Source organism: Chelmon rostratus, chromosome 20 (genome assembly GCF_017976325.1).
Source record: "Chelmon rostratus isolate fCheRos1 chromosome 20, fCheRos1.pri, whole genome shotgun sequence".
Lineage (NCBI taxonomy): Eukaryota > Metazoa > Chordata > Actinopteri > Chaetodontiformes > Chaetodontidae > Chelmon > Chelmon rostratus.
This window is the reverse complement of record NC_055677.1, coordinates 7,256,935-7,283,480: the sequence shown is the minus strand read 5'-3', so window position 1 is coordinate 7,283,480 and position 26,546 is coordinate 7,256,935. Positions and strand designations below refer to the sequence as shown.

General features: G+C 42.3%; 3 protein-coding genes across 4 annotated transcripts in view; 1 reads left to right on the top strand and 2 right to left on the bottom strand.

The window, feature by feature from the left end:
• fam49bb (family with sequence similarity 49 member Bb) overlaps positions 1-12,573 on the bottom strand; it is a 35,811-nt gene extending 23,238 nt beyond the window's left edge. Inside the window, exons 1-2 of one of the 2 annotated variants that reach the window (XM_041961588.1) lie at positions 12,299-12,573; positions 2,144-2,231 (exon numbers count right to left, since the gene is read on the bottom strand). The gene's annotated coding sequence lies outside the window, so the exon portion shown is untranslated. Of the gene's footprint in view, positions 1-2,143; positions 2,232-2,466; positions 2,611-12,298 lie in introns of those variants that run through there. The other variant, XM_041961589.1, reaches the window with a different exon arrangement.
• A 1,643-nt stretch (positions 12,574-14,216) lies between these two features.
• si:dkey-37o8.1 (uncharacterized protein LOC407641 homolog) lies at positions 14,217-16,144 on the top strand. Its single transcript, XM_041961193.1, has 7 exons — positions 14,217-14,360; positions 14,440-14,619; positions 14,692-14,988; positions 15,063-15,213; positions 15,393-15,649; positions 15,722-15,956; positions 16,041-16,144. The coding sequence occupies exons 1-7, from the start codon at positions 14,217-14,219 to the stop codon at positions 16,142-16,144; spliced, it is 1,368 nt and encodes a 455-aa protein (XP_041817127.1).
• A 784-nt stretch (positions 16,145-16,928) lies between these two features.
• Positions 16,929-26,546, bottom strand: part of asap1b (ArfGAP with SH3 domain, ankyrin repeat and PH domain 1b) — a 60,815-nt gene continuing 51,197 nt past the window's right edge. Inside the window, exons 20-28 of the mRNA XM_041961192.1 lie at positions 26,468-26,535; positions 25,848-25,955; positions 24,479-24,707; positions 21,477-21,638; positions 19,730-19,808; positions 19,531-19,595; positions 18,899-19,452; positions 18,418-18,540; positions 16,929-18,263 (exon numbers count right to left, since the gene is read on the bottom strand). Coding sequence (XP_041817126.1) covers positions 18,189-18,263; positions 18,418-18,540; positions 18,899-19,452; positions 19,531-19,595; positions 19,730-19,808; positions 21,477-21,638; positions 24,479-24,707; positions 25,848-25,955; positions 26,468-26,535 — 1,463 coding nt within the window. The 3' untranslated portion in view covers positions 16,929-18,188. The remainder of the gene's footprint in view (positions 18,264-18,417; positions 18,541-18,898; positions 19,453-19,530; positions 19,596-19,729; positions 19,809-21,476; positions 21,639-24,478; positions 24,708-25,847; positions 25,956-26,467; positions 26,536-26,546) is intronic.

Genomic DNA, 26,546 nt, shown 5'->3' with positions numbered 1-26,546 from the left:
TCAGCACACCTCCCCCCTGGCTTAGTGAGGCTAATCCATCCTGTGTGTATATTCACACAAAAACTCAGCCTGCTGCATTAACTCGGCTCCATTTTCCATTTATAATGCAACACGTCTACAGCGCCCCTGTACTGCCACAGGGTTGTGTGCTTCTTGCTAACGAAAATAGCCTGCCATTCAGTCTATTTTAGTGAATGGATAGGAGTCTTACAGGGGCAGCATGGCAGCTTGTCATTAGTACACACGCATGAATGCACACACACACACGCACCACTCATGGGGATACACTGACTTAGTGATCCTATATAAGAACCACCTGAGGCTTAGCTGTCAAAATGCAGCATTCCAACACCAGAGCTTAGCCAATCCAACGATAGCCGTGTGTCATGGTAACAATCTCCAAGGAGACAGAGGAAAATACAACAGGGATGGGCAGACATGCAATCAGGAGAGAAATGATGGGGAGGTGTAACAGGGTGAGGTGAAGAAAGACAAGCTGACAGCAAAAAAAAAAAAAAAGAGTTCCTTTTGCTGTGAAGGCAAACAGGAGCAGGAAAAAGTAAAATGCTGCACGAAAAATACACGCTACTAAAAATATACTGGTCAAAAATTAAGAGATCACAACCACCAAACACCACAAAGTAACAGACATTTGCATTGGATGTAAAAACCTATCAAATGTAGGAAGTAGAAGAGTCACATGTCAGCGCTGCAGACGCTGGGCACTGACCTTGCACCCTGTGGTTACATAAACACTATGGCCTTCAGCGGCTGGGGGGCGCAAGGGGAGGGGGACAGGAAGCAGGGAGCACCTACATTACTCAACTCCTTTTTATGGCCCACAATGCACTTCATTTCCTGAGCCAGCATTACACGTACACCCACAGCACGGCACATTAAGGCTATAACAGGCATAGGTGCACCACAGGCAGTCTTACATAATGACGTGCCGACTGTATCGGTGAGCCCAAACTACCACAGCTCTAAAACTGAAATTTTCATCATGTTTAGGCCTCAATAACATAAGACGATGGCTGCCAATAAAGCTGTAATTTTATTAACCTGGGCAATTATATGAGAGGTTTATCTAGGTGAGTGTGCTTCTTCTTCTACCCAGCAACTCAAAGCTAGAGGCTAAATCTTGAAGCTGATGGGATTTTGAAGTGAATGAGCAGTTCCCCTTCATTATTTTTTCTTTGTTAAATTCAGAGTGTAGGAGTTTAAAGAGACACAGGAGGGACAGTTCTGGCAGCGTTTGATTCAGCGCCGGCTGGGGCAAGATGTCCATAGAGAGCCATGTAATGTTACATTCAGACTGAAGCTCACAGTGCCCCAGCTGTATTTTTTCCCCCTAAAGAATCTCTTCTTTCTGGGCTCTGGACCAACTCTATATGAGGAGCAAAATTAGAGCGCGAGCAACTTGTATTTGGACATTTCAACCAAAATTTGTAAAAACAGCAAAGTAACAGAGACGAAAGTTGAATGCTTTTTCCTCCCACCTACACTGAGCCCACATTAGCATGGAAATTACCAGCAGTGGAAAGAAAGCAAGGTAACTGACTCAACTGCCATTAAGAGGAATGCCTCTGTTCATTCACAGTCCCTCAGTGTGCACCATGACCCAAGCTGCATTGAAACAACAGGAGACACGCAGGCGCACAAACAAGCTGTGCCACAGAGTGTTCTGTCATTCTCAACAACCTGCTTTTCAAGCTCTGCGGTCAATTCAAATGAGGATCAGATATAACATAGATATAAATAGACATGTAAACAAATAACAGCAGATAAGCAGATGGTTATCCGAAGAGGAGAATGGAAGTTTACAGTATGGAAATAGACTAACGGTCATACTTTGCATTGAGAGATACAAAGCAGACACGCAGCTTATGGACTTGGAAGGGGGAATTGTCTTTAAAAAACATGCCCATTCGCATGCTGAAAGATCCTTTTCAAACACCCCTCCAATACAAGATGAGTAACTACAGTCTATTGCATGGATATGGACCAAAAAGACGGTTTAAGTTCAACCAAAGCCAATAGGAGTCCTAAGCAGTCTGAGTTTCTTGGCTCTATGTTTTAGTTCTTACTTTTCAACAACAAGCTTTCTCCAGTCTTATAAGTGTGACTTGCGGTGAGGACTTACCAGCAGTGGAGCTGTGTGACTGTGAGGAGCAGGGAGGCCCGGCCTGGCAGGTGGCCCCGGGTCACAGTCCTCCAGCAGAGGTCAGCCTCTGAAATGCAGGTAACAGTAACAAAACATCAAAAGTAGCTCTCGGCAAAAAGGTACAACAACCTGGGGCTTGATGAAAAGAGGATTTCAGGCTCTAATGCAAACACTGACAGCTAGAAACAACTTGTGGCATCATGACGCAAAATTAAGCCTTCATTAGATAAAATTCTATTTCTTTCACCAATTTTATTAAAAATCACTGAAAACTTCCTTTTCCTCCTGTTTGTCAATAGTACCTGAAAGACGTCTTTAAAAATGACTCCATTTAAAAACATTCATGCCATCTTACTGTCGCGTTCCCTTTTAAAAACGCAAAAATCCACACAAAAAGGGAACATTAAAGATAACACGCAAGTATGCAATAACAGGGTTGTTCTCATGTCGCATCTTCCTTGTGAAATATGAGCTTATTGCAGAGTTTTTATAAAAACATGGAACAAATAGACGCAGAGGAAAAAAAAAAACCCACACCACTTCCTATTGTGTAACACTTCCTCTGATTCACTTCAAGGCTCCCTGCCACCTCCTGAAAGAGCTCTGCAACACAATTAACTCAATCTAGCTCACGTTTGCAGCTTTTCATTCAGTGAACGCGTAAGCTCTTGATAACGCAATCAAACGTTACCAGTTTGTGATCAAAACATTTAATCTACAGCACACGTCTAGTTTCCGGCAAAGGTAAAAAACGAGTCACCTCCGTTTTAAGATTCAACACAGTCTCTGAAAGCCACGCTCTCGATTCACAAGTTGTGCAGCCCTGATTCAGAGCGCAACCTCAGTAGACTATGAGACCATTAGGACCAAGGCACTTCTCTCTTCGCCAGTCTGCATACAAATGCACGGCGACGGCGGCGTTGCTGGTCATGCGTGAATGTGATCAGACTTCAAACCCTGAAACTTCAGACCCACGAGAGTGCCAGAGCTGTGGGAGAGAGAGAGTCGATCGAATGAGACACGGTGAAAACTGCAACGTACAAAAACAAAAGCAAGAAGCGGACTAGATGTTAAACTGAGAAATAAACACTCCTATGAGCCTGAAAAATGAAGGTGTAACAGCCTTGTTTCTTATGACAGAGGCTTTCCTTCGTGCAAACTGACTGCTAGACCTAATCCAACAGAGCTGACATGTCAAAGGGGACATTCTGGGAGACATCTGTGGCAGGGCATCATGGGAGTCAGCTATGCATCATGCCTACAGCTGCGGGCCACGACATAAGGCCAAGTCATCCCTTGAATAAACACGAGGTTATACGGGTCACAGTCAGGCTATGGGGCTACTGCATTGGACGTCATTCTGAGTTTTTAGTACTAGCCCCTGAATATGGATAACCTGAAGCCTCCTGTGCACGAACGCAGAGAATGGACTTGACAGTACAGTATATTTGCATTGAGAGATACAAAGCAGACATATACAAAGCAGACACATACATACATATATATATACATACATATATATACATATACATATATATATGTATATACACACACATATGTATATGCATATATATATATACATATATACACATATACACACACATATATATACACATATACATATATACACACATATACATATATATACAAAGCAGACATATATATATACATATATATACATATATACATATGTATGTATGTATGTGTGTATGTGTGTGTGTGTGTGTATACATATATATATGTGTGTATATATATATATGTGTTGTTTTTTTTTGTTTTTTTTTTTAGCTGTACCCATGTTAGACATTTTTTATGTGAGCTTTAATAGATGTGTGGAGGGGGATCTTTAAGGGATCACCAAAGTGATTATAAGTCACCCTGAGGGTAACATGGACATCCTTCCTGCAGTTCTTGAGATATTTCAGTTTGGGCTTAAGTGGTCAAACTGTGCCAGCAGTGGCTAATTTAGCAAACACTATGAATCTGAGGCAACCTGAGCTCTCCATCTCTAAAATTTCCATAATCCAACATAAATGTTTAATTATTAACAAGACTGTGGTAGATGACAAACAACAGTAGTGTGCTATTCAAACCATTACTATGCTCGTCAGATTTGCGGCTTATGCTGTATATAGGAATACTGTCATCCACCTTAGTAGTGCCGCTGTGGGAAAAGACCCACATGATGAGATCATACTGAGGTGTGTGTGTGTGTGCCCGTGTGAGTAGTGCTTTGCTCATCCCTTCAAGCAACAATTAAACTGAGGGAAAAAGTACAGCCCAGTTAACAGCCCAGCTTGTGGAGGATCTCTGTTTTGTGTTTCAATTAGCTCGGAGGCATCCACTCGTCACATGAGGAGCTCTTTATCCTCACAAAAACTTGAAAGAAGTCATTTAAATAAGGACCGAGTCATGGGAGGGGATGAGTAATGGCAGCGAGTTAAGGTTTGAGAAATTTGAAATTCAGCCTTCAGTAAACTATACACAACACGGTCATATTTACCAGCATAACTGGTCTGCTGCTGCTTTATTGCTGCTGGATGAGAGGCAATCAAACAAACTTAACTTAACGCTCACTTCCTGCTGTTTTAAAGACTTATTTCCTTGTTTTGATTTGTCACTTCCAGAGCAGCTACATACAGAACTGTTTTAACTGTTTTATGAGGCTGCGACATCTCAACAATTCTGCTATTTAGAGGCCAAGAACAGTTCAGAGCAGCAAAGACTTTCCCATCTGTGCTCTCACATCTTCAGCTTGTAGCAGCAAAAAGTCAACGTACCAAGTGCATTTTCTTTGGTTTTAATTTGCTCCGCCACATGAAGGAGTCAATAAATGTGGACCAACATGTGTGGGCCTGCTGTAAACTGTGCGTGCTCACACACAGCGAAACATGTGCGGGGTCTGACGACAGAGCAGGCCACTGAGGTAATCAATAGGATCTATATGTGCAGCACGTGCATTTGTCACACACATATACAATGCGGTGGTCAAAACACTAGAAATGAAATGTAGTTTGACGCACCACAAACTACAGCTTTCAAAATAAAGCTGAATCAACATCTAACAAAAACTGAACATTATAATCTTCATGAAGGCAAGAGTTATTGCAGAACTGTTGTGTAAGACTGTATTAGTCAAAGCTAGGTGTACTTTATAATCAGCTGAGTGTAAAGTTCAGTGCACCATTACAGCTGCACAACATTGACAATAATATCGCAAAATTTACTGCAGAAACTGGACTTTGACCCAGAATAACGTACGTAAAAGTCCATTTAAAAACCTGTAAATCTGATAATACCATACCTGTGTAACTGAAGATAGACATAATATAAAGCTGAGATATTAAATAATGTGACTTTCTGTTTTCAGTTAATGATCAAGTCTTGTTCTCAGTGTAGACTTTATAATAGAGATCCTTATGTCTAGCACATCTACCAAGTGACACTGGGGAAAAAAAAAAGTTCAACGTCGGTGAACAAAACTTCGATTAACGCTCGAGTTGTCATGACAACTTGTATTGGTGAGCCAGAGCTGAGAGCTGAGGGCTGAGGAGGGATATCGACTGAGGAGCCTACAGAGCAGAGCTGAGCCTCTGGAAAATCATTTCATTAAGAAAACCTCCACAGATCGGTCACGTGGACGAGAAATCCTTGAAGTGAAATGTCAAAACAAATGTCTTCTTGAGGGCTCGTTCATCTCAGCTGGATGCAAAAATGGTTTCCACCCTGCCAGGCAATTAAAATCAATCATGCAACCAGACCCTGGCATACAGGTTTGTCATTGTGTTACTGATATCTTTATCATTACATCCTGCAAGAAGCGCCTGTTAAACAGTTGAGGGAGATGTTATGTCTACCATGTTCACCTTCTTACTGTAACATGTTAGCATGCTATGTAAACGACAGAGTAGGTCGATTGCCAGTGACTCCCAAAAAAAAATAAATGACATGTTGGAGAGAAGCAGCGACAGGCTGTAGTCATCTGGTTAACGTTGTGAAGTCGTCACGGTTTGCTTAGTTTTAGACAACAAAACGACTTGGTTAGGTCTAGGAAAAGATCTTTGTTTGGGTTGAACCTGATGTAACTTAAGTACGATATGTTAATTAAAATATGTCAATGCTGACTTTCAGTTTCACACAATCAGCTGTCTCCTGGTTGAAAGTCATGTGTTTGTTTGATGCATCCATCCATCCACCCCATCTTCTCCCTACGTAGACCTTCTTGCTCTGTATACTGTCACCGGACTTCCTACTTTGCTCCCATCATAATTACTACAGCCACTAGAGGCCTAACAATAAACCTAAATATGGGTCCTAATACATAAACTACTTGCACAGACGACCATTTTTCTGGTTAGAAAAGGCTGGAACGACCAAATTAAAAAGCACATCAATAGCACAGGGTGCAATTAACCAAAGTAAAGGATATTTTATTTTTGGTGGACAAAATGCAAATGAGCTGCTGCTTATGTGCATGAGTTACTGGGTGTAATAAAGATATTTTAGCAACAGAATGTTTGCATTGGAAACATTGTTAATGATTCAGTTTTGATTTCAAAATTTAGAATAAATACTGAAAAATAAAAAGCCCAAATAATGACCCAATGTACTGCATATGTATACAACATAAACAGGCATAATATATCATCTCCAGGTTCCTACAGCTTTCACCAAAAGAGCACTAATCACCATGTTAAATATCACAATGTACTGAACTAGATTACATAGGCCTATAATGCACTTGCAGTTGGGGTAAAAAGTAGGACAGGTTTATTTAACAGTTTTAACACAAGTGTGAGGATGGAGGATTGGTGCGGGGGCAGGACGGCAACAGTTTCATGCAAAAAACGAATTTCTAGCATGCTGATCTGCCATCTGTGGCAACTCCCCTGCTCTGTGTGTCCACTGACATGTAGGCGGCCACATGAGGATCTCATGCCTGCCTGGTTTAACATGCTGCAATAAAATCATCCCCACCACCAGGGTTGAAAGATCTTTTTTTTCCCTTTTCATCATATGATATGATCAGATTGGTTTGTTTTTGTTTTTACATACAACAGGACAATCGAATAATTGTTTAACTGCTTCAAGTGTCAGTCAAAGGAGAAAATCTCACCGATCCTTATCTCTACTGTCTCCTCTGCAGATTTTCTCGAATCTGAGCCTGGAGGGGTTTTCTGTGCGTGTGTGAAAGGTGTGGGGGTAGGTGCCCACAAAGTGACCACTTTTTTCCTTTTGAGTGGGCCATGTTATTTATAGTCGTATGTTGAGAGACTATATGCAAAATCCACTTTGCCCCCCCACACACACATTTACTTTGAAGATGCTGCTGCTGTTACTGCATACAGGGAGCAACAAATGAAAGCATCCCATTGGAGGCCTTTGGATGGCCTGCCTGCAGGAGAGAGAAAAAAAGAGAAAGAGTTCGCTCTCTCTTCTCATTATGTGCGTGCTCAGGGCTTCAGATAAGCCAACATCACAGGATGGATGTGAGAAAGTTGAGAGGAATGCTCGCGTCGACCAGCTCAGCCAGCGCTGCAGATCAGAAACCGGCACACATACTGACTCATACACATCAGAGGCACACATCAAAAGTACATTACAAGCTGCCGCCAAAGGCTACAAACACAAGCCACCACAGCTAGGACCTCCACGGCTCCACACCATCTTTCTCTGCTCGCTTAAAAGCAAAACAGTTAGTGTGCGTTAATCAACAAACTACGTGGACCCAAAAGCAGCAACCATGCAACTTGATGTTTTTTTGTATACAGAGTCAAACACATGATGTCACTAAAACCAGGTACAACCAATTACTTGTCAGCCATTGAAATCGGCTTGACTAACTTTGAAAAAAAACAAAAAAAAAAAAACTAAATTCCCGGATTCCAGCTTCTGGAAAAAATGCCCCACACTGTAGACTAGCTAATTAAATCAAGACATCGTGAGATCTGCTCTCTAATAATTCAGCTGTTTGCACAAACATGCAGGCCAGAACAGAGGGGGGGCACAGTCAGCCTTTCCTACTAAGTGCCTCAAGTGTGTCATCATTTCAACTGTGATCTGCTTATGAACAAGAGCAGACACGCAGGAGTGATGGAAGAAGGAGAATTATGTGTACTCAGTAGTGGCTCTCAAATGGCACAATTTCCGCTTAACAAAGTACTGTAATTGTAAGTCAAGCGTGTGTAAAACCACAGTTTTTAAACAGCAAGAGAAAGTCTCACAGACGTTAAATGATGCTGAAGTCACAAACTCTCCCGGATGAAGCCTCGTCATGATAATGGTGTTGGAGCAGAATGCTGAACCGGCCAAATCGCTTAGAGGAAGTTAATCCAAATAACTGAGCAAACAGCATTATGTCATAGAAAGCGATCAATACAGCTCCATCCTGCATGAAGCTAAGACGGCAGCACCTGAGCTAGCATGCCGCCTGTAGTAGGAGCCATACAGCAGGGTGGACACAATAACGTAAACACTGACAATATAATGCAAACAGCTCTACAAAAGATGTGTAAATCTTTAAACATAGTCTTGTGGGGACTGTGTCAGAGAGGAGCTGGTTGTTATTTTCTGAAGCTGCTGTGGATTGCATTACATTTCACAAGTGCTCGTGTTATTGTGTCCACCCACCACAGATCACAAAACCCACAAAAACAACCTACATGAGCACTAAATTAAAAAGTGACAACAACGAAAGCTTGAGGAGTTTAAATGGGTCAATCATACATTCTCATTCTAGTGAAAACATTTCCATTTTAAGGCAAAGGTGTCATGCAGCTGATATTGTGATATTGAGAAAAGTGTTAAAGTCTTGGTGACAACTGCTGTCTGGTAAATAAACACATGTTGACTGTGTGTCACAACAATACAGTAAAAACCACACAACTGTACATGAACTGAACATTTCCAACAATGGCTCAACTAGACGAGACATTTAGTATGAGCGGATCCACTTCCTGAGTCAACATCATACCAAGAATAATTGCTGTAACCCAACCTGAAGCCAGCAGCTCAGTGACACTGGGTGTGTTCAAGGGGAGTGGGCTGCAAAGAGGGGTCTGGACCCTTTGGCGACTTTGTGACATTCCAGTGAAGTCAACGAGAAACTGTCCTAACGAGACTCGCTGCTGTTTTGCCTCATTAATTTATGTACATTTTGGAGAGAAAACAAACAAAATCTTCTGACACAATGAACGTAGGTCGACTCACAAGTCTGTGACGTGAAAGCAGCTCTGCCCGAGAGGTCCTTGTAAGGACTCCTGGAACGGTGATTAATAATTAAAATTAACTACCATTGCGCTCAGTCTAGCCTTGTGTTATCACCACTGCCACAGTGTCTGCAGTTGTCCCAACTAGGAAAATACATTTGCTGGAGATGGTATATGGAAAGTCCTCTAACATGGCCTTCCTCAACAGGTCCTACTGGGTCAAAATGAGAGTGTTTAATTGAAAATTTGGCTGAATCTGTCCGCAGTACATTAGTATAATGAGAGCCTATTTTGATTAGATCCAATACATCTCTGTACCCATTGTAATTTAAGCACCAATATTGCAAACACTGATGTAAAGGCCTACCTAAGGTCAACAGCATCCTCACATAGAAAAAAAAAACTAAAGCTGTATGACTTAAAGGCAAGGTTATAGCCACATTATAACTAAACAGCAACATGAAAAGCTGGAAAAAAAATCCTTTCCTAACCAATATTTGTATGACAATGTTGCTGTAGTATCCAATAAATATTTTATTTCTAAGGAAGGTCATGCCTAAATGCACCTGCATGCCTCTACCTGCATTCGACTGGGCTCTATGAGGGAATACATTGTGCCAAATGAGCCATATTCTCATTTCATGCTCGTTTCACAAGCCAGCGTTGTGAGAGAAAGCTCCCACTGGTTACTTCCCGAAGCCACAAAATGCTTAACACCAGATTTCACTTTCTTGTTGCAAGTCGCATTTCCCTCAAATTTGCAATCTTTGTAACTGCTGCTGCAACTTCCACATGAAGCATGCAATCAAAATAAGGAAGACTCAGACTATTAGTTTTGGACTAATAGTCTGAGTCTCCATCGATTATCCCATCTGTCCACACCACTGCAGAAAGAGTAGACATGGCACAACAAGTTGGACCATGTCTCACAGTCTTACAACGCGGCACAAGTAAGGTATTTGTCATGTCTTACCGGCCTGTATTTACTAGTCTGACTCAAACCATGAGAATAGAAAGTTGTGTCCATCTAATAAAGAAAATGCCTTTACGCAGAGAGAAAGGTCACACTTCCTCTTTTTTGAACATGAACAGAGGCAGACATGAGGAAGACAAATTGCAAAAGAGGGCATAGAACATGGAGTCGTGTTATTTTACACAGTAAAACTCGGTTTGCTATTAAGGACAAACCTTTTGGCACTGGCTTCCTGTAAATCCAGGTTTACCGACACAGAAAAAAAGTGCTGCATGCCATTAAGAGAGGAGATAAAGGCATCAGTGTGCATCTCTGAACTCATTGATGACTCTAATCTCTTACTTTGGTTATCTTTTGAATTACACCTGAACATTCTTCCTGCAAGCCATCATTTAAGAGTCTTGTCATTATTCGTGACATGCCTAACAAGCCTCAGTCTAGCAAAACTGGCCCAATTTGCACAAGCAGAGGCTCTGACACTTTTGAGAATAATTTAACAGACGTTGCATCACAACCACAACATAGTTGCACTTGCAATCAGATCCGGCTCTCTGGAGGTTTCACTTCCACTTTCACGACCTATGCAGAGACTGGGCTGAAGGGAAATTACATATATGCCCATGCGTGTGAGCTGTGCAGACGACTGATGCAAAATGAAAACTTTGAACAACCACTCGCATTTTCTTTTTTAAATTTTCGCATGACCCCGACCCTGTGGTGGCCTATAATGAGCATATAAAATCTGATGCATTACTACACAATAAACTATCCAATAGTATATTAAACAGTTAAAATAGCTCCATTAAATTGCTGCTTGGATCAATAAGAATAACTGCTGCTTGCATGAATAATAATAATAATCCCATAATACAATAGCAGTGCATTTTTTTTGTCATGGCTGCAACTAACGATCATTTTAATTGGGGATTATTCGGTGGATCATTTTCTAGGATTAATCAATTAGTTGTGTGGCCTGTAAAATGTCGACCAGTGTTTCCCAACACCCAAGATGACATCCTCGAACGTCCTGTTTTGTCTACAAACAAAAGATATTCAGTTTATCGCTATGAAGAAGTGAAGAAACCAGGAAACATTCACATGAAAGAAGCTGAATTAGAGAATTTTGACCTTTTTTTTCTAGAAAAACTACTCAAATTGATTCATTAATAATCAAAATACTTAGTAATCCATTAATTGTTGCAGCTCTGTTTTGAATCGCACTTTTACTGATGCAAGATTTTGAATGCAGGACTTGAGGATTATTCTTACATTATGATATTACTACTTTTATTTAAGTAAATGACCTGAATACCTCTTCCATCACCGCCAGGACCACAGTTTGGAATCCTGTGAGAAAAACCTTTAATCATGCACTGATCTGACTGAAAAAGACAAACTAGCTCAAACCACATCCCAGCTGTCAGTGTGTGCATTTTCCCTTAATGCAGCTTTAATGATGCACCATTCACTGCCTGTAAACGAGCAGTCTTAATCCGAGCTCTGCGGTTAGTTCAAAACTGTACAGATTACCTGGATCTCTGGTGTAGACGAGGCCAAACACAGTTGATAACCTGGCATCAGTGATATATGGGTCAAGCATGTAACATTCAATGCCTGTGCCCAAATAAAGGAAGAATCTTGCTAGCAGTTTAGCCTAACGTCTACCTTGAGAAAGCTACCGTTGTTCTGAAAAGGGGAAGTTAACGGTGCTTCGAGTATGTAACCTGAACAAAACAACCACATATTCTTCCATTGATTGAATTTTACACTAACTTGACGATACGCCGGTTTGATTTCGCCGGACACGTTGATGATTCATCGGTTTTTTGCCTCCGAAGTACAAAATTTAACAGTCAAAACAATGCAGGCTGAATGGCAACCGGTGGACAGTAAAGGCGGCTCGTTTGGAAGGCAGTGGAAGGTGGGATAAAGTGGTAATTTTCTCTCTTTTACCTTGATGCTCGTAGAGAAACACGGGAGTCGACGTCTGGATACCACGCTAGAAGACAGCGGTACGAGCTGAAAGGAGAAGAAAAGCGACTTGCCGCTGCTGTTTCCGGGTTAGTTATCGAGCGTCATTGTGGCCGTCAGACGAGAGGGGAGTTCGGTTTGACCCTCCTGTGAGCGCGGAGGGGGGAAGTTACACACCTTCCTCCTCTGAGCGGAGATAGACCCGCCCGGTCAGCCGAGACCCGCTGCTGTGTTTCAACGGCGACTGCCACCGGATTACCGCTGACCCAGCCTATTAATGTGCCTCACCGCGGCTTTAATTAGGATTTACAGCCGTTAGAAGTCGCTTAGGTAGGCGGACGTTGAAGCAGTTGTCCAACGGTGATTCACGCTGCCGAAGTGTCCTTGAGCAAAAATATGATTTACACCTTGATCAAGCTGTAGGCGGCGCTAATGAGCTATCTGACCCGCCACTTTGAACCCAGAGGAGAAAAAATTAAATTAACATGGCGGTTTTACTTGAATTGAATTGCTATTTAGATTATATATGTCAGGGTATTGATGGAATAAATGTAGAGGAAAATAAGATAAAAGGGCTAAACATTAAATGTAAAGAGGCTTTGATTAAGAAGTGGCTTCAAATTACAACCTCTCCTACAAAAGTGGATTATGTTAAATTGAATGCCAATTAGGAGGATGTGTTAGTTGCCTAGCAATCAGCTCTTTACTTTGAGTGAGCCTGCAAAAGCTCTTCAAACATACACATGATGCAGTTAACAGAGTGTGTTTGTGTGTGCAGAGGGTCACTGCATCCAGATTGTTCACCCTTGGTTATATTTTATAATATGAAAAGCATGATGGTAGCAAGTTTTAAAAACAATAGAATACAAAAAAAGATTAGATGACATCAAGACATAAGTGCACATTTTGGCACACTTGCAGCTGCCTCTTATTCACTTAGATAAGATTTTTATAGTTTGTTATTTCTGATGTTGTAAGAAGGTTAAATGAGACATTTTCTCATGTAGAAACTTGCTTGCAATGCTAGTAATAAAGTAGTATTTTTATAACTAGAATTTTGGCATCTGAAAAGGCTTGAGATCAATTGATGTATGTGCCTCAATAAATGCCACCTATGCTGCACTATGTGCATGCACGTCAACATCTCACTACCTAATGATAGGATTTTCAGGACATATTATCTTACCATTTTGTGAGATGAACTGCAGTGCATGGGCACAGGAATGAATATATAACCCACTTTCACATGGATCTTTTCATTAACTTCACAAGCAAGCTGACTTTCTAAATTAATAGCTATGAAGGTTTTTTTTTTTTTTTGTCTGTCAGCAATGTTAGGACTTCTGTTTAGCTCAGGAACACATTTCAACTTCCTCAGTCAGCAGTCTCTGATATTAAAAATGTGCTTATTGCCTGTCAGGTGTTTTCCTTTTATGCTTTGTGGCTAATCAGTTCATTTGGCAGAGACTAACATGTCCAAATGACACACCTGGTTGTGATCACAAGGCAATCCGTAGGCTTTAAAGGACAAACTGTAACTGCCTGTTGCAGCACACTAGTGAAAGATCAAGCTGAGACATTTATGTAATTTTTTAAATCCTCCTCACTGCTGTTCACAAAGAGTAACATGTGAGGGATTCTTTTGGATGTCAGCATTTCATTTTCTTGGTGTTCAGCAGAGTTCAGCGTTTACCAAACAGGCATCTGCCACCAATTAAGCTTAATTAAGCAGCGCACCTGTCCTCAATTATGTGTCCTGTGGCCAAGTGGAGCTTATAAAGTCAGTCCATGGTGGCAGGTCAGATCCATTTGATAAAACAATTTGTAAGAGTGAATGTGGTTATTTCATCTCAGGAGCCTGCAGTTAGCATTGTGTGATTAGCAAACCCCACCCTCAACCATGGGAAAGGAGAAGCCCCATGTTAACTTGGTGATTATAGGGCATGTTGACAGTGGAAAGTCGACCACCACCGGCCACCTGGTGTACAAATGTGGTGGCATCGATCAGAGAAGGCTGGAGAAGTTTGAGAAAGCTGCGGCACAGGTGAGTAAGAACGACCTGCCCTGAAACACAATTTCAATAATGTCAAAACCTGTCTGATTTGTTTTGTTTGCTGTCACAGATGGGGAAGAGTTCCTTCAAATTTGCCTGGGTGTTGGACAAGTTGATGGCTGAGCGGGAGCGAGGGATCACCATCGATATCTCGCTGCTGAAATTCAACACTCAAAAATACACCATGACTATAATAGATGCTCCTGGCCACCGTGACTTCATTAAAAACATGATAACAGGGACCTCACAGGTAAGCCGTGCAGGAACGGATCACTTTCTGTATGCTGTAGTTGCTTTTTGTTTATCACCTGTGTCATTTCAGGCTGATGTTGCCCTCCTGGTGGTCTCTGCAGCTAAAGGGGAGTATGAGGCCGGTGTGTCCAGAAGTGGGCAGACCAGAGAGCACGCCTTGCTGGCCTACACTCTAGGTGTCAAGCAGATCATAGTCTGTGTGAACAAGATGGACCTGACCGATCCGCCTTACAGCCAGAAACGCTTTGATGAAGTGGTGCAAGGCGTGAGCGGCTTCCTGAAGAAGATTGGTTTTGACCCAAGGACTGTCCCCTTTGTTCCAATATCTGGCTGGACTGGAGAGAACATGATCACAGCAACTCAGAAGGTAATGATTTAGTTTTCAAAGCATCCACTAAGGACGTGCAACACCTTAAAACAAAACTGATGTCTCTTCTGTAGATGCCCTGGTTCCAAGGCTGGAAAGCCAGACGAAGAGAAGGGAATGCAACCGGGAGAACACTCCTAGAAGTCCTGGACTCCATTCACCCACCAGTGCGCAGCATCAACAAGCCCCTACGATTACCTCTACAGGATGTCTACAAAATTGGAGGTTAGAAGTGGTGCTTGAAGTTGATTAACTTGCTAATTTAAAAGTTGTTTGCAAGCCTGTGAATAATTGACTACCATCAAGTAAATGAGGTACAGGTGTGCAGCAGGATTAGAGTAAGGGGAGCGCAGTGCTTGTTGGCTGATAACAAACTTTTTATTCTTTTTGGTTCATCCTTTCAGGAGTTGGGACCGTCCCAGTGGGTAAGATAGAAACAGGCATCCTGAAACCTGGCATGACTCTGATGTTCTCCCCTGCCAAGCTCACTGCTGAGGTGAAGTCCATTGAGATGCACCACCAGGGGCTGGAAACGGCTCTGCCAGGACACAATGTTGGCTTCAACATTAAAAACGTGGCTGTCAAGAACCTGCGGCGAGGGGATGTGGCTGGCAACGCCCAGCAGGATCCTCCATCAGATGTCAGCAGCTTTGAGGCTCAGGTTGGTTTGAGTTAGAACTGATTTGAAATTTGTTGCTGCCCCCTTCTCTGATGTGGTTTTCCCCGTCTTTAGGTGATCATCCTGAACCACCCAGGGAAGGTGAAAGCGGGCTACTCTCCCGTCCTGGACTGCCACACCACCCATGTGACCTGTCGCTTTGCTGAGCTGAAGGAGAAGGTCGACCGCCGCACGGGCAAGAAACTGGAGGACCAGCCGCAGATGCTGGTGTCTGGAGATGCGGCCACAGTCAAGCTGGTTCCCATCAAGCCCATGTGTGTGGAGAGCTTCTTCACATATCCTCCCTTAGGTACGTCATCAATCCACTCACATTAGAAATGTTGCCCATGTTGACTTCTGCACTGTTTTACAGTTAACTTTGCTGCACTTGCAGGACGCTTTGCAGCACGAGACCTGAAGCAGACGGTTGCTGTAGGGGTCATCAAGTCTGTGGAGAAGGAACAAGGGTCCAAACTTAAAGCCCAAGTGTGTAAATAAGTTTTTGTTTACCAGTATTCTGGTATGACTTTTTTTGAAGTTTTATTTTGTAAGATGTAATTTGTGACAAAGTATTTATGTTGTCTTATAAATGGTCGCTCCTGTGTTAATGTTAAATCCAAAGAAGCTGTGGAACTGGGTGGTTAACTTTGGTTAAAATGTGAAATGACAAATAAAATAATTATTTGGAGAAGATTTGTCTTAAATGTTGCCATTAATGTAGACAGTTTGGAAATATTTAAATATGTCACAGAATAAGATTTTAAAACTAGACTAAGCATTCCATTTATTTTTAAATGGGACATTCTGGGAGATCAAACATGCAGAAATCTATGGCAAGTAACGGCTAACTGGTTAGCTTAGCTAAAAGGCAGGAAATGATGAACCTGGTTCTGTCAAAGGGATTAATTTCTTGGATCTGGTTTCTTATAACTTGTACAGTTCTGTTACTGTACGAGTTAAATAACAAGGTCAGTTACCTTTTGTGTTTTGGTACATTTCAACAGCTAGGCTAGCTGTCTGACCTGTTTCCAGTGTTTGTGCTAAGCTAATGGCTGCTGGTTGCATTGATCTCATATTTCTCCTCCAGAATGCAAATAAGCACATTTCCTCAAGCGTCCATTTTCTGGAGTCTAACAGTGCTTTCAATAAGCTGCTTAGAAAAGCAGTTTCCCTCTCATACCACTTTTTAAAATTCCATATGGAGGCAGAAACAGATCTGGAAACCGCACGTCATAAATGCTATGAAGCTTAAAAAAAAAAAGCGGACTCACCGAGCTGAAGTACAGCACTTTTAATGATACAATGGGTTGATGGGTTTGTTCCTTAACATGGGAAGAACTGCAAGTCAGTGAGGACTGGGTGAAAATACATTGGCTCTCCAGCCTTTTACAAAGTCCACTTCTAAAAGACATCTCTGGCTCACAGGCAAACCTGGAAAAATGCACTGAATCCAGTAACATGGAATGATATTACATGACTCCAACTTAAAAATTTCAAGCTCATGAGGTTTTACAAGACACTGAATTGTGAACACAGGTTAATGTGAAACTTCTAGCCTGTCAGAAAATCAAGTTATTGCTAAGATGTCCTCTTGAGTTTCCTGTACTTGTCATTAATAGTGGCTTTAACAACAGGATACCCTTTAGTGTAGTCCTGCTTGATTAATAGTGGCTCTTCAAACCCTGAGGTGAGCGTCTTTGAATGCAGCACTCCACTCAATTCCAGTCATTGTTACACCATGCACAGAAATGGTCAAAGGACTGTGGAGATGGCGTTGAGTTCACACACAGAGCATACATACAGTGAACAGTGTAACAAGGAGTAAATTAGTGACCTACAGTGAACCACAGGCTTTGATATTCCACCACACAGTAGCAGCAGGTTTCTATACTGTAAAACAACCATAATACGTGTACACACAAAGCAAGCAAGAACAAGGAGTACATTTAATGAAATTCTTTTCATCTCGGGAAGATCAGTGGGAGACTCCTGCCTCTTCAGTCAATTATGGTGGCAAACAGGGATGCAAGACACAAATAGTGACATGACCTATTTCACATTCCATTTCATGTTTGTCCATTTTCCAGAAATATAAGCTGATAATTACTTGAGGGCCAGTAAAATTAATACAGATAAAATTCAAACTCTACCGCCCTGATGCTTAATCTGACAGGTAGAGAGAGCAATGGTACATGTTTTGTACAATAAAACATGTATATACACTCACACACAAATATATATATTTACATACATATATACACAGTAACAGCATAAACATAGACTTTAGGTAAGTGCTAGGGTTTTGAGAGTGGCTTCATCACAGCCGTGCTATAGGGTTAAGATAATACTGGTAAAGGAAGAATACACACATTCTTTGTACAGCATGGATGAGGCATCCATGGCTCGATGAGCCTTCATGGGTTTCTTCTTCGTTGTTTTTTTTAATTCTTTAGGACACTTGTCGTCTGACAAGGGGTGTTATGATAGCTATTTACAGGACCTCCCAGTCCAGGGAGAGGTGTAGTGCAAGTCTTTCTGGCTGTCAGTCACTCAGGATGTGCACAAAAGACATGGGGAACACCCCTTTTCTTTCCGGATCTCCTTCAATGTGCCCGATCTGGAAGCATAAAGGGTAAAAAGAGCGTGTGAGGAAAAAGAGCATAATGTAGCATTCAGCGTTAGCCAGTGTTCCTGTGCATCTGAGCTGGTTCAGGAATGTGGATTTCTGGCGATGAAACGGTACAAAGCTGTAGCAGTGAAGCTGGACTCACCCACCACTCCTGGTCCTCCTCTCCTGTAACTATGATCACCTCCCCTTCAACGAAAGTCAGCTCGTCGTCATTGTCAGCCTGGCAGTCATAGATCGTCTTCACCCGGCGGGCTTTGCTCTTCCCCTGGAAAAAACAGCAAAACTTAGTTAACTATTCTCAGTTTTATTAAACATCCATTTAGCTCAGAATGTGTTCAGAAACATTTATTTAAAAATAGACCTGGCAAAAAGGCCCCAAATAATCACATAAAAGCACAGAGTCTGTTCTCTTTGTGACTAACAGGTTCAGAAATGATACTCAGGAAATACCTATAAAATCAAAAATGGAGAGATGGTTCATTTTTATATTCTATTTTTGTCATATTCATATCCCCCTTGGGCCCTTGAGTCTTTGTTTCTAGTGTATTTTGTAAAGTAAGAGTTCAGTAGATGAGCCCGTTCAAAACCGTTCTGGATCAGCTTTTGAGGAAATGTGTTCATACCGTGTTGATCTTCCTCGGGAGGGGTACTGGTGTCTCTGCAGTCCCTGCTGGGGTCCCGTTGGTGTCTTCAGCAGCTTGTTGAGAGGGGGTCCCTATATTTGCTTGCTGATTCGGTGACGGCGAGTCTTGAGGAGGAGGCTGCGGCTGAGGCTGCGGTTGAGTCTGAGGTGGAGGCGGAGGTTGCGTTTGAGGCCTTTGCGGCGTCTCTCCAGGAGGCGGCCTGGGAGCGGACTCGGCTGTTCCAGGTTTGGGGGGGATGTCTGCGAGATGAGGCTTGGGAGGCAGGTCTTTGAGCTGGGGTTTGGGCGGGAGGTCTCCAAGCTGAGGTTTAGGAGGGAGGTCAGAGAGCTGCGGCTTCGGGGGAAGTTCTCCGGGTTTAGGAGGAAGTTCAGACGGCTGCGGTTTGGGGGGCAGGTCTCCCAGCTGAGGCCTGTCTGCAGGAGGAGCCTTCTGCGGGGTGTCGGTCGCCGGCGGTGACTTCTGGAAGACCTCTGGAGGATGGCTGGGCTTATCCATAGACGGGTGGTGTATGGTGTCAATCTTCCGCAATGCCACTGGAGAGAGCAGCATACAGTTACTTAAAAACGTCAATTCAGCCTCACATTCAAATGAAAACTGGGCACAGACTCTACCTTTCTGAGGTAGTTTGGGAAGAACCCTTGGACCAAGTGTAGACTTTGTGTTGCTTGAAGTAGTGCTGAGAAAAGATTTCCACATGAGGTTAAATGAAAAACAGAATCTAAGAGCTGGAATACATTTCATTATGACTGGTGCAGTACATTCGAAGCCAATTAAGCCTCAAATCTCAGTGCAGTTTCCATTCTTTGGTACCTTTGCTGCTGAGGAATTCCTTCAAACTTGTTAGAGACCGGAGACATCTTGCTGACAGGAGGAGGGGTGGAGTCGCTTCCTAAAATATTGACATTGACGACGACAAACAGATTATTCGACACCACAACAGAGCACTAACCGAGGGATTAATTTGATATAAATGTGGAAGTAAATTAACATGCTGTGATGGTTAAAAAAACAATGAGGGAGGCGTCATCTGGCTGAGCTTTCCATGAGCCCGTGTTGTTTGGAAACTGAGGTTGTGCAATCGAGTGTCAGCTTTTAATTAGCGGCTGGGTGTTACTGTATGTGTGACACAATGCACAAAACACCACAGAGGACAAATGATAAAAGTGGAATAACAGTAAAAATATCCCCATTGTACACAGAGGATGACTGAGGTGCGTCTCCTTTTGTCTCCAAGTGGTGGTTACAAGAATAATTTTTGAGATTAAGTTTTTCTAACTAACTGAAACAAACTCATTAATGTCTCTTGGTGCAGTTTGAAAGTACGTTGATCTTCATTTATGGATCTTTGTTGGATGAATAGTTTTGCAAAATGCAGCCTTTCTGATGGAGCATTCATGACACGCTGAAGCTGCCGTAATAATCAGTTTCCGACTTGTAAAAAGTGATCATGCTACAAATTTGACAATGTCAATCACTCAAGGAAATTAAACCAAAATATAATCAATATAGTGCTATACATTTAAAGGCACGATATATTTATCCTCACATGACCACAGACTGAGATGTCGTGAAGTCGTAAACATGGAAATGTTTCCCATTTCAACCATCCAGCACATATGACTTGGACGCATCATCAAGCTGAGGGTTCAATACTTTGATTTTTTCGTGAAATATGTACAGGCATTGGTCCACCATGGATGTGTACTTCGAAACATGTAAATGAAGAGCATGTGGTGTAGCATGTGAAGTCTGATATAATCTCATTTCATTGTTAATGCTGAAAACACATTTTAAAGATGTAAAGATGCATAAAGTTTACTTGCATGCAGTATGTTTCTACATTTGAGCGGAGCTGCACACACACCAGGAGCTGACAATCAGAGTAAAGTAATCTGTGTTTATGTTTTGAGGCAAAAATGGCAAAAGTTCTGTAGTGGCAGCTTTTACAGTGTGAGGATTTGCAGCTTTTCTTTATGTGAAAGTAAAATGAATAATTTCCTAAAGACATCTAAAAACTGTCATCTTGTTCTTTAAATAGCTGTTAAAAAATTGTGACTCATTTCTTTTTTCTTTTTTTTTTACAGCAAATGATTAAACATTAGCTCAAAACAGTAATAGATTAATCCATGATAACAATAATTGCTAGTTGCAACCAAACACATCTTCAAATTGCACACAGAGACATAAAAATGCATCTACAGCTCTAAATTAAAAACCCTCAAACCCCTATGACAACTCTTCACAGCTGAACATGAAAATGAATCATTAACCTTCAGAACATCCGATAAGTTAGCCTCATCTCAGCGTCCTCATACAAGCTTTTTCTGGACCTTTAAACTGCATCTCTCAGTTCAGTTGGTCACTTCTTGAAAAAGCTAGTAAGAGGACCTTGAGTTAAGATTATGTTGTCAAAATCTCTAAAGACGTTTTTCTATTTTAGTGCAGGGCTATTAAAACAACCCTGCAATTTTGGACAATCATAATATTCAAGCTTCAGACTGGAGTCATGCCTGGGTGAAACCAGCCCTACTGTTTAGACGTGTGCTCTGCGTCTCACCCCCAGTTAAGCCCCCTTTACTGTGTGGACTGTGAGAGAGCGGGCTGGGTGGGTCAGACAGGGTGCGTTTGTGTCCAGGAGGTGGGGGCGGAGGCCTCTTCTTGGACAGGGTGGAGCTGCCTCCTGGTGTGAGTGTAGAGGGAGGGCCAGATGGGGGAGGAGCTGGAGGAGCGATACATAAAACACATGAGGTGATGAGGCCCGAAATAAAAAAAGTCATTCTGTTAACCCCCAAAACCCAGAGAAGGTAGAGGAGAGGATAACGTAGCATGGAGAGGAGAGGAGGAGCTGAGGTATGTGGTGGAGAAGGTGTGCTTTTGCTGTCAGAAATACGTCTTTGCAGGACAAAATGAGGAGATACAAGTCAATGCAAGTACAAGAAGATACCGTCTGAACAAATATATAACAGAAATGTCTGGACGGGACATTATGATCTGGGGTGTGGGCACATTTTTTACATGTCTACTCAGTGAATTTGTTTATGAACATGCCTACTTGTGTCTACTGGGACTCCAAAGCACTCACTGGACGCTAATATAGAGAAAAGTAGGGCGAAAGCAGCTAATAGAGAGCTCAGCCAGAGAGGAATCAGCTGTGGTTAAGAGTTACAGCTCAAGGATGGTGGGACATGATTCCAGCCAGATAAAAATTCATGTAGGCAAGGAATATTAAACTGGAGACTCTGATTGCCCACATGGTCCCATTGTTTACTTAAACAAACGCACCACCACCCTGTAAATCTGAGCTGTAAAGGAGGAAACAACTGAGGGATATCTGTATACGGGACACACAGCCGAGTAAGGGGGAGAACGTAAAAACAGGATATTCACTGATGTATGGTCGAGTGCCAGCCAGTGTGGCGTAGTGCGAATGAGAGCCAAGGAATGCCAAGTGTGGAGCTGAAAGAATAGAGAAACAAAAAAAGAGAAAGAAAAGAGAGCGAGATGAGGAGTGTGGGAGAGAATCTACAGTATGTCAGTCTCAAAAAAGAGCTGCTCCCACACATTGTAAAATAACAAGATGAAATCTTATCAGTGGCAAGCAAAGAAAGAAAAAAAAAGAGGAGGAGAAATGGCGCGGAAGCTCTTCAGCATCCACTGAGAGAGTGCTGCGCTGCTAATCTGGAGCCTCTGAAGAGTTAGCATGTTTTTCTATATGTATGCATGTCGTTTAGCCTCTCACTCGGGCTTTTAATCTTATTTTTGCACAAATCAAACTTAAAATATTCACTTGTTTCCAGTGCTATCCTGATTATTCGCTACTCCTGAGATCATTTACGAATAGTTGTTAGTGAGACTATTTTCAAGTCTCAGGAACCAAAGTGCTCCAGGAACTACATTTAGATCCCGGCCCCTCTGGTAGAAAGGCAAGTTAAGTTCCTGTTTTCCTTAAAAGGTTTCTGGAAAATGGCTAATTGACTGTTCCCTAAACCCGTCTCCTAGATACCAACTGTCACAACTTTACATTTCTCCTCATACTGAAGCAGCGTGCAGCTGGGTGGTGTGTGGTTTTTTTACTTTTCCAAAGCTAAAAATATACAGCAAAACTGATTAAACAGTGTATTTACCTACTCAAACATAAGCTGCTAACATTAGCCTGCCCGGCTACCTACAGTCGTGATCTAGCGTTACTTTCAAATTCAATCAGCATTGATGGTTCTGATGGAACACTGATGGTTCTACTTCACTCCATCTTTGGTTTGGGGAGGTATATATTCCAGCAACCCCAGCAAACTACATTTGTCAAACACATTGGTTTGTCGTCATGAGACATTTTGAAATTTGTTGAGCATTGACATCTTGCAACAAAATAGCATTTTAAATACAGTTTTATTCATAATATTTTTTGCAAATTATATATTCATTATATACTGTAGTATAATATTAATGCAATACACGGTTTCTTCATTTCCATGTCTTCTATGTGGATTCTCAAATGATAAGGATGCTAACTTGACACAGGCAGCTTCAGCCTCAGATTTTTAACATTTCATCAAGTATTACAGGTTTCTCATATTAAAGCGAGTCAGCTGAAAGCATTGAACTCCAGTAGACGGAGTAATTAGCTTGCTAACGGCTGATAAAATCTGCTAGCGACAGTCGTCGTTTCAGCAGACAAAATCAACAGTTGTTGAACAGAGAGATTGACAGGTGTAGCAGACTGAGAGCTTGACAGGTGTAGCAGCGGTAAACGAGGGCTTAGCAGACGGTCAACTAAAACGTGTTCATTAGCACTGGAAACAGGTGAAATTTCATGCCTCTTGTTTTAGAAAAATAAGATTTAAATGCTCAGTAATGGATTAAAATGACTTGTTGGGATGGATGTTTTGCAGTGTAAGCTTTTTGAAATGTTTTCCACCATGTACTAAAGCTGTGACTGTTAGTGTTTTACACCCCTCCACAGAGGGAGGAATGTTATTTTTAATTCTAATACTGCAGAGACAGCACGCCCACAGTATACCGTATACCGTGTGTATATTGTGTCGAGGCTTATGATGAAGCCTGTATCCAGCTTCCCTTTCATGCGCCTGAATAACCATCGCCGCCCTGCCCTCTCCTGCAGCCATGTTTTCCTGAGGGTTTACTGTGTAAGCAGTCCTAATGACACCTGCATACCGGCCTCTGATCTGTTGACAAGTTACATTCCACTGCAGGGTGTATTAATGTGTGCGTGTAGACTGATGGACAGTGCAAAGAAGAAACTCTGCAGAAAAGTGATTACGAAGCATTCCTCTGCACCTAATCCTGTCCTGGATACAATCAAACACTAACAGACATGATAAAGTACAGTCTTCCCTCTACAGTAATCAGACACAGCACAGCAAACAGACAACCTTTAGATCATTTGCATTACAGGCTGACATTTGCAAAAGAGATATTAGCAGAGCATAATCTCCCGAATTTACTGACTGTCATTGGTTACAAGTTAGAGTTGATTAAAACTGTGGATGCTGTCCGAAAATGGATGCAGACTCAAAAGCACTTGGAGCAGGCAGGTCTGACCTTTGCCTTGGTTCCTCGGTGGCAGCGGCGGGCCGTCGGCCACGGGGGAGGAGGTGAGGTCGGTGGAGGCGCTGTACATCTGGTTGGTGAAGGCGCTGTAGGACAGACGCTGCTGTTTGTCCCGTTGGCTGATGAAGCCCGGCAGGGAGAGCTTGTCGTGGGGGGAGAGGCTGGAGGAGTGGCAGAAGCTCTGAGGCCTCGGGGAACGGTCCTTCTTGATGGGACTGGGCTGGAGAGGGACATAAGATGGCTGAGACAGAGCCGACATCAGACTAGAAATAAGACTTTACTCATTTATTATGCAGAGGAGTATTTTAGGAAATACAGATTTTGCTACCCTTCGACAGAGCCAGGGTAACGGTTTCTTCCTTTTTCCTGTCTTCATCCAAAGCTAAGCTACCCGGCTGCTGGCTGTAGCTTGATACGATTGAACTGATCTCATTGAACTCTGTGCACACGAGCAATAAAACTGTTCGCAACTATTCCTTCAGATGGTTGAAAATCCATCTGGATGCTCTTGTACCGTGTGTGACATAGGCACAGATTTGGTAAATTGCAGGCCAGAAGATTTCTGGGTTGGTTTGGTTTGAAGACACCCAGACTAAATAAAGCCATTGCTTTAACAGCATTTCAATGAAATTTTAAAAACCTACACGTCTAGACGAATTTTGACTTGCAATTCTACTTAGTAGCAAGTGTTTATTTTCTAGCCCAATTTCCTTCAACGTGCCTCATTTACCACTTAATGCAGCATTTTCAAGGCTGCTTTGCTCTATGGTGTATTGAGGCTACTGTAAGTAGAATGAATTGGTATGTCTGCCTCTGCCACGGATTTCCATCCCATCATATATGATGTTCAGCCAGTGCAAAATTGTAAATACAGAAAGCAGCACTTTGATCTTTAATTCTGTGGACATCAATGTGCGTCTGACAGCCTCTTCTATCTGTGTGGATGCTGTGCTGCCTCTTCTGTGCTGAGTGCCCTGCCCTCCTTCCAGTTCTCCACGGTGGAGAGGAGGCTCAAATGGGGCCATTTGGCAACAACTGGAGATGCTCCTCCTGGATCCAAATATATTGTAGAATCTGCATGTGTTAGGAATTTCATCATTGTAATCTGTATTTACCTTGATTTTGTTGGTCTACTCTGTATGTGTGACATGGGGGAGTTTTTCTTGACCTGAATCAAGGGTCTAAGGACAGAGGGTGCTGTAAAGGTTCTAACTGAGTCACAAGAAATAAGTAAAATAAATAAAATAAAAGTCATGAGTTGCCGAATTCAGGCCAATTTCTATGGCAACATGATGATGGTGAGGATTATGGTGATAATAATACTAGTTGCTCTAATTTTATTTATCAGCTCTGTTCGAACCTTATCGTCAAGGTCGTCATCGCTCTCGTCCATCTCCTCCAGTCTGAGGCTCCACTCGTACTCCACGTGGATGTGAGGGTTAAACTTCCCCTCTGCAGCCTGCACAAGCTGACACACACACACACACACACACACACACATTCACCAGTTACACACATGAAAAATAGCTCCTATCCCTTTCCAGCAACAGGATAAAGACGTCACATCAAAATTTGCTGCAAATATAATTAGAATCACAACTCTACAAACAAGACGCAGAATGAACTATAAAGGAGGGAGGAGAGAAATATTTAATTCGATTTTACACTGCTTTTAAAATGGCTTTTTTGTCTGCAGGCTCACTTTAGCGTTAATAATGAACATACATCAACAATTATTTCCACTCTGTTGTCACTGTCTCCCTCCGGCTGGAGACAGACCTTTGACTGCCATCTAGTGTTTGACTAATCTGCCCAATAACTGGTCAACACATGTTTAATCAGCCACAATCGACGCTCCACAACCTTTTCCTTGGTTTGGCTGATTAGCTGTATGTATGCTTTGGGATTTAGTCATTTTTTTAGACCATTAAAATCCTCTGTGATGTCCAAAAAGCACCAGGTGGGCGGTCCAGTACTTACTGCCTCCTCACACTGAGTGTTCCTCAGTCGCCTGGCAACATCCAGCGCCGTCTCTCCGTTCTGATTGGCTGTGGGGAGC

Excerpts from the sequence above, each read along its gene's own strand:
- si:dkey-37o8.1 (XM_041961193.1), top strand. The coding sequence starts at position 14,217 with ATGGGAAAGGAGAAGCCCCATGTTAACTTGGTGATTATAGGGCATGTT. Across the intron at positions 14,361-14,439 it reads TTGAGAAAGCTGCGGCACAG|ATGGGGAAGAGTTCCTTCAA; the intron begins GTGAGTAAGAAC and ends TTGCTGTCACAG. Across the intron at positions 15,650-15,721 it reads TCAGCAGCTTTGAGGCTCAG|GTGATCATCCTGAACCACCC; the intron begins GTTGGTTTGAGT and ends CCCCGTCTTTAG.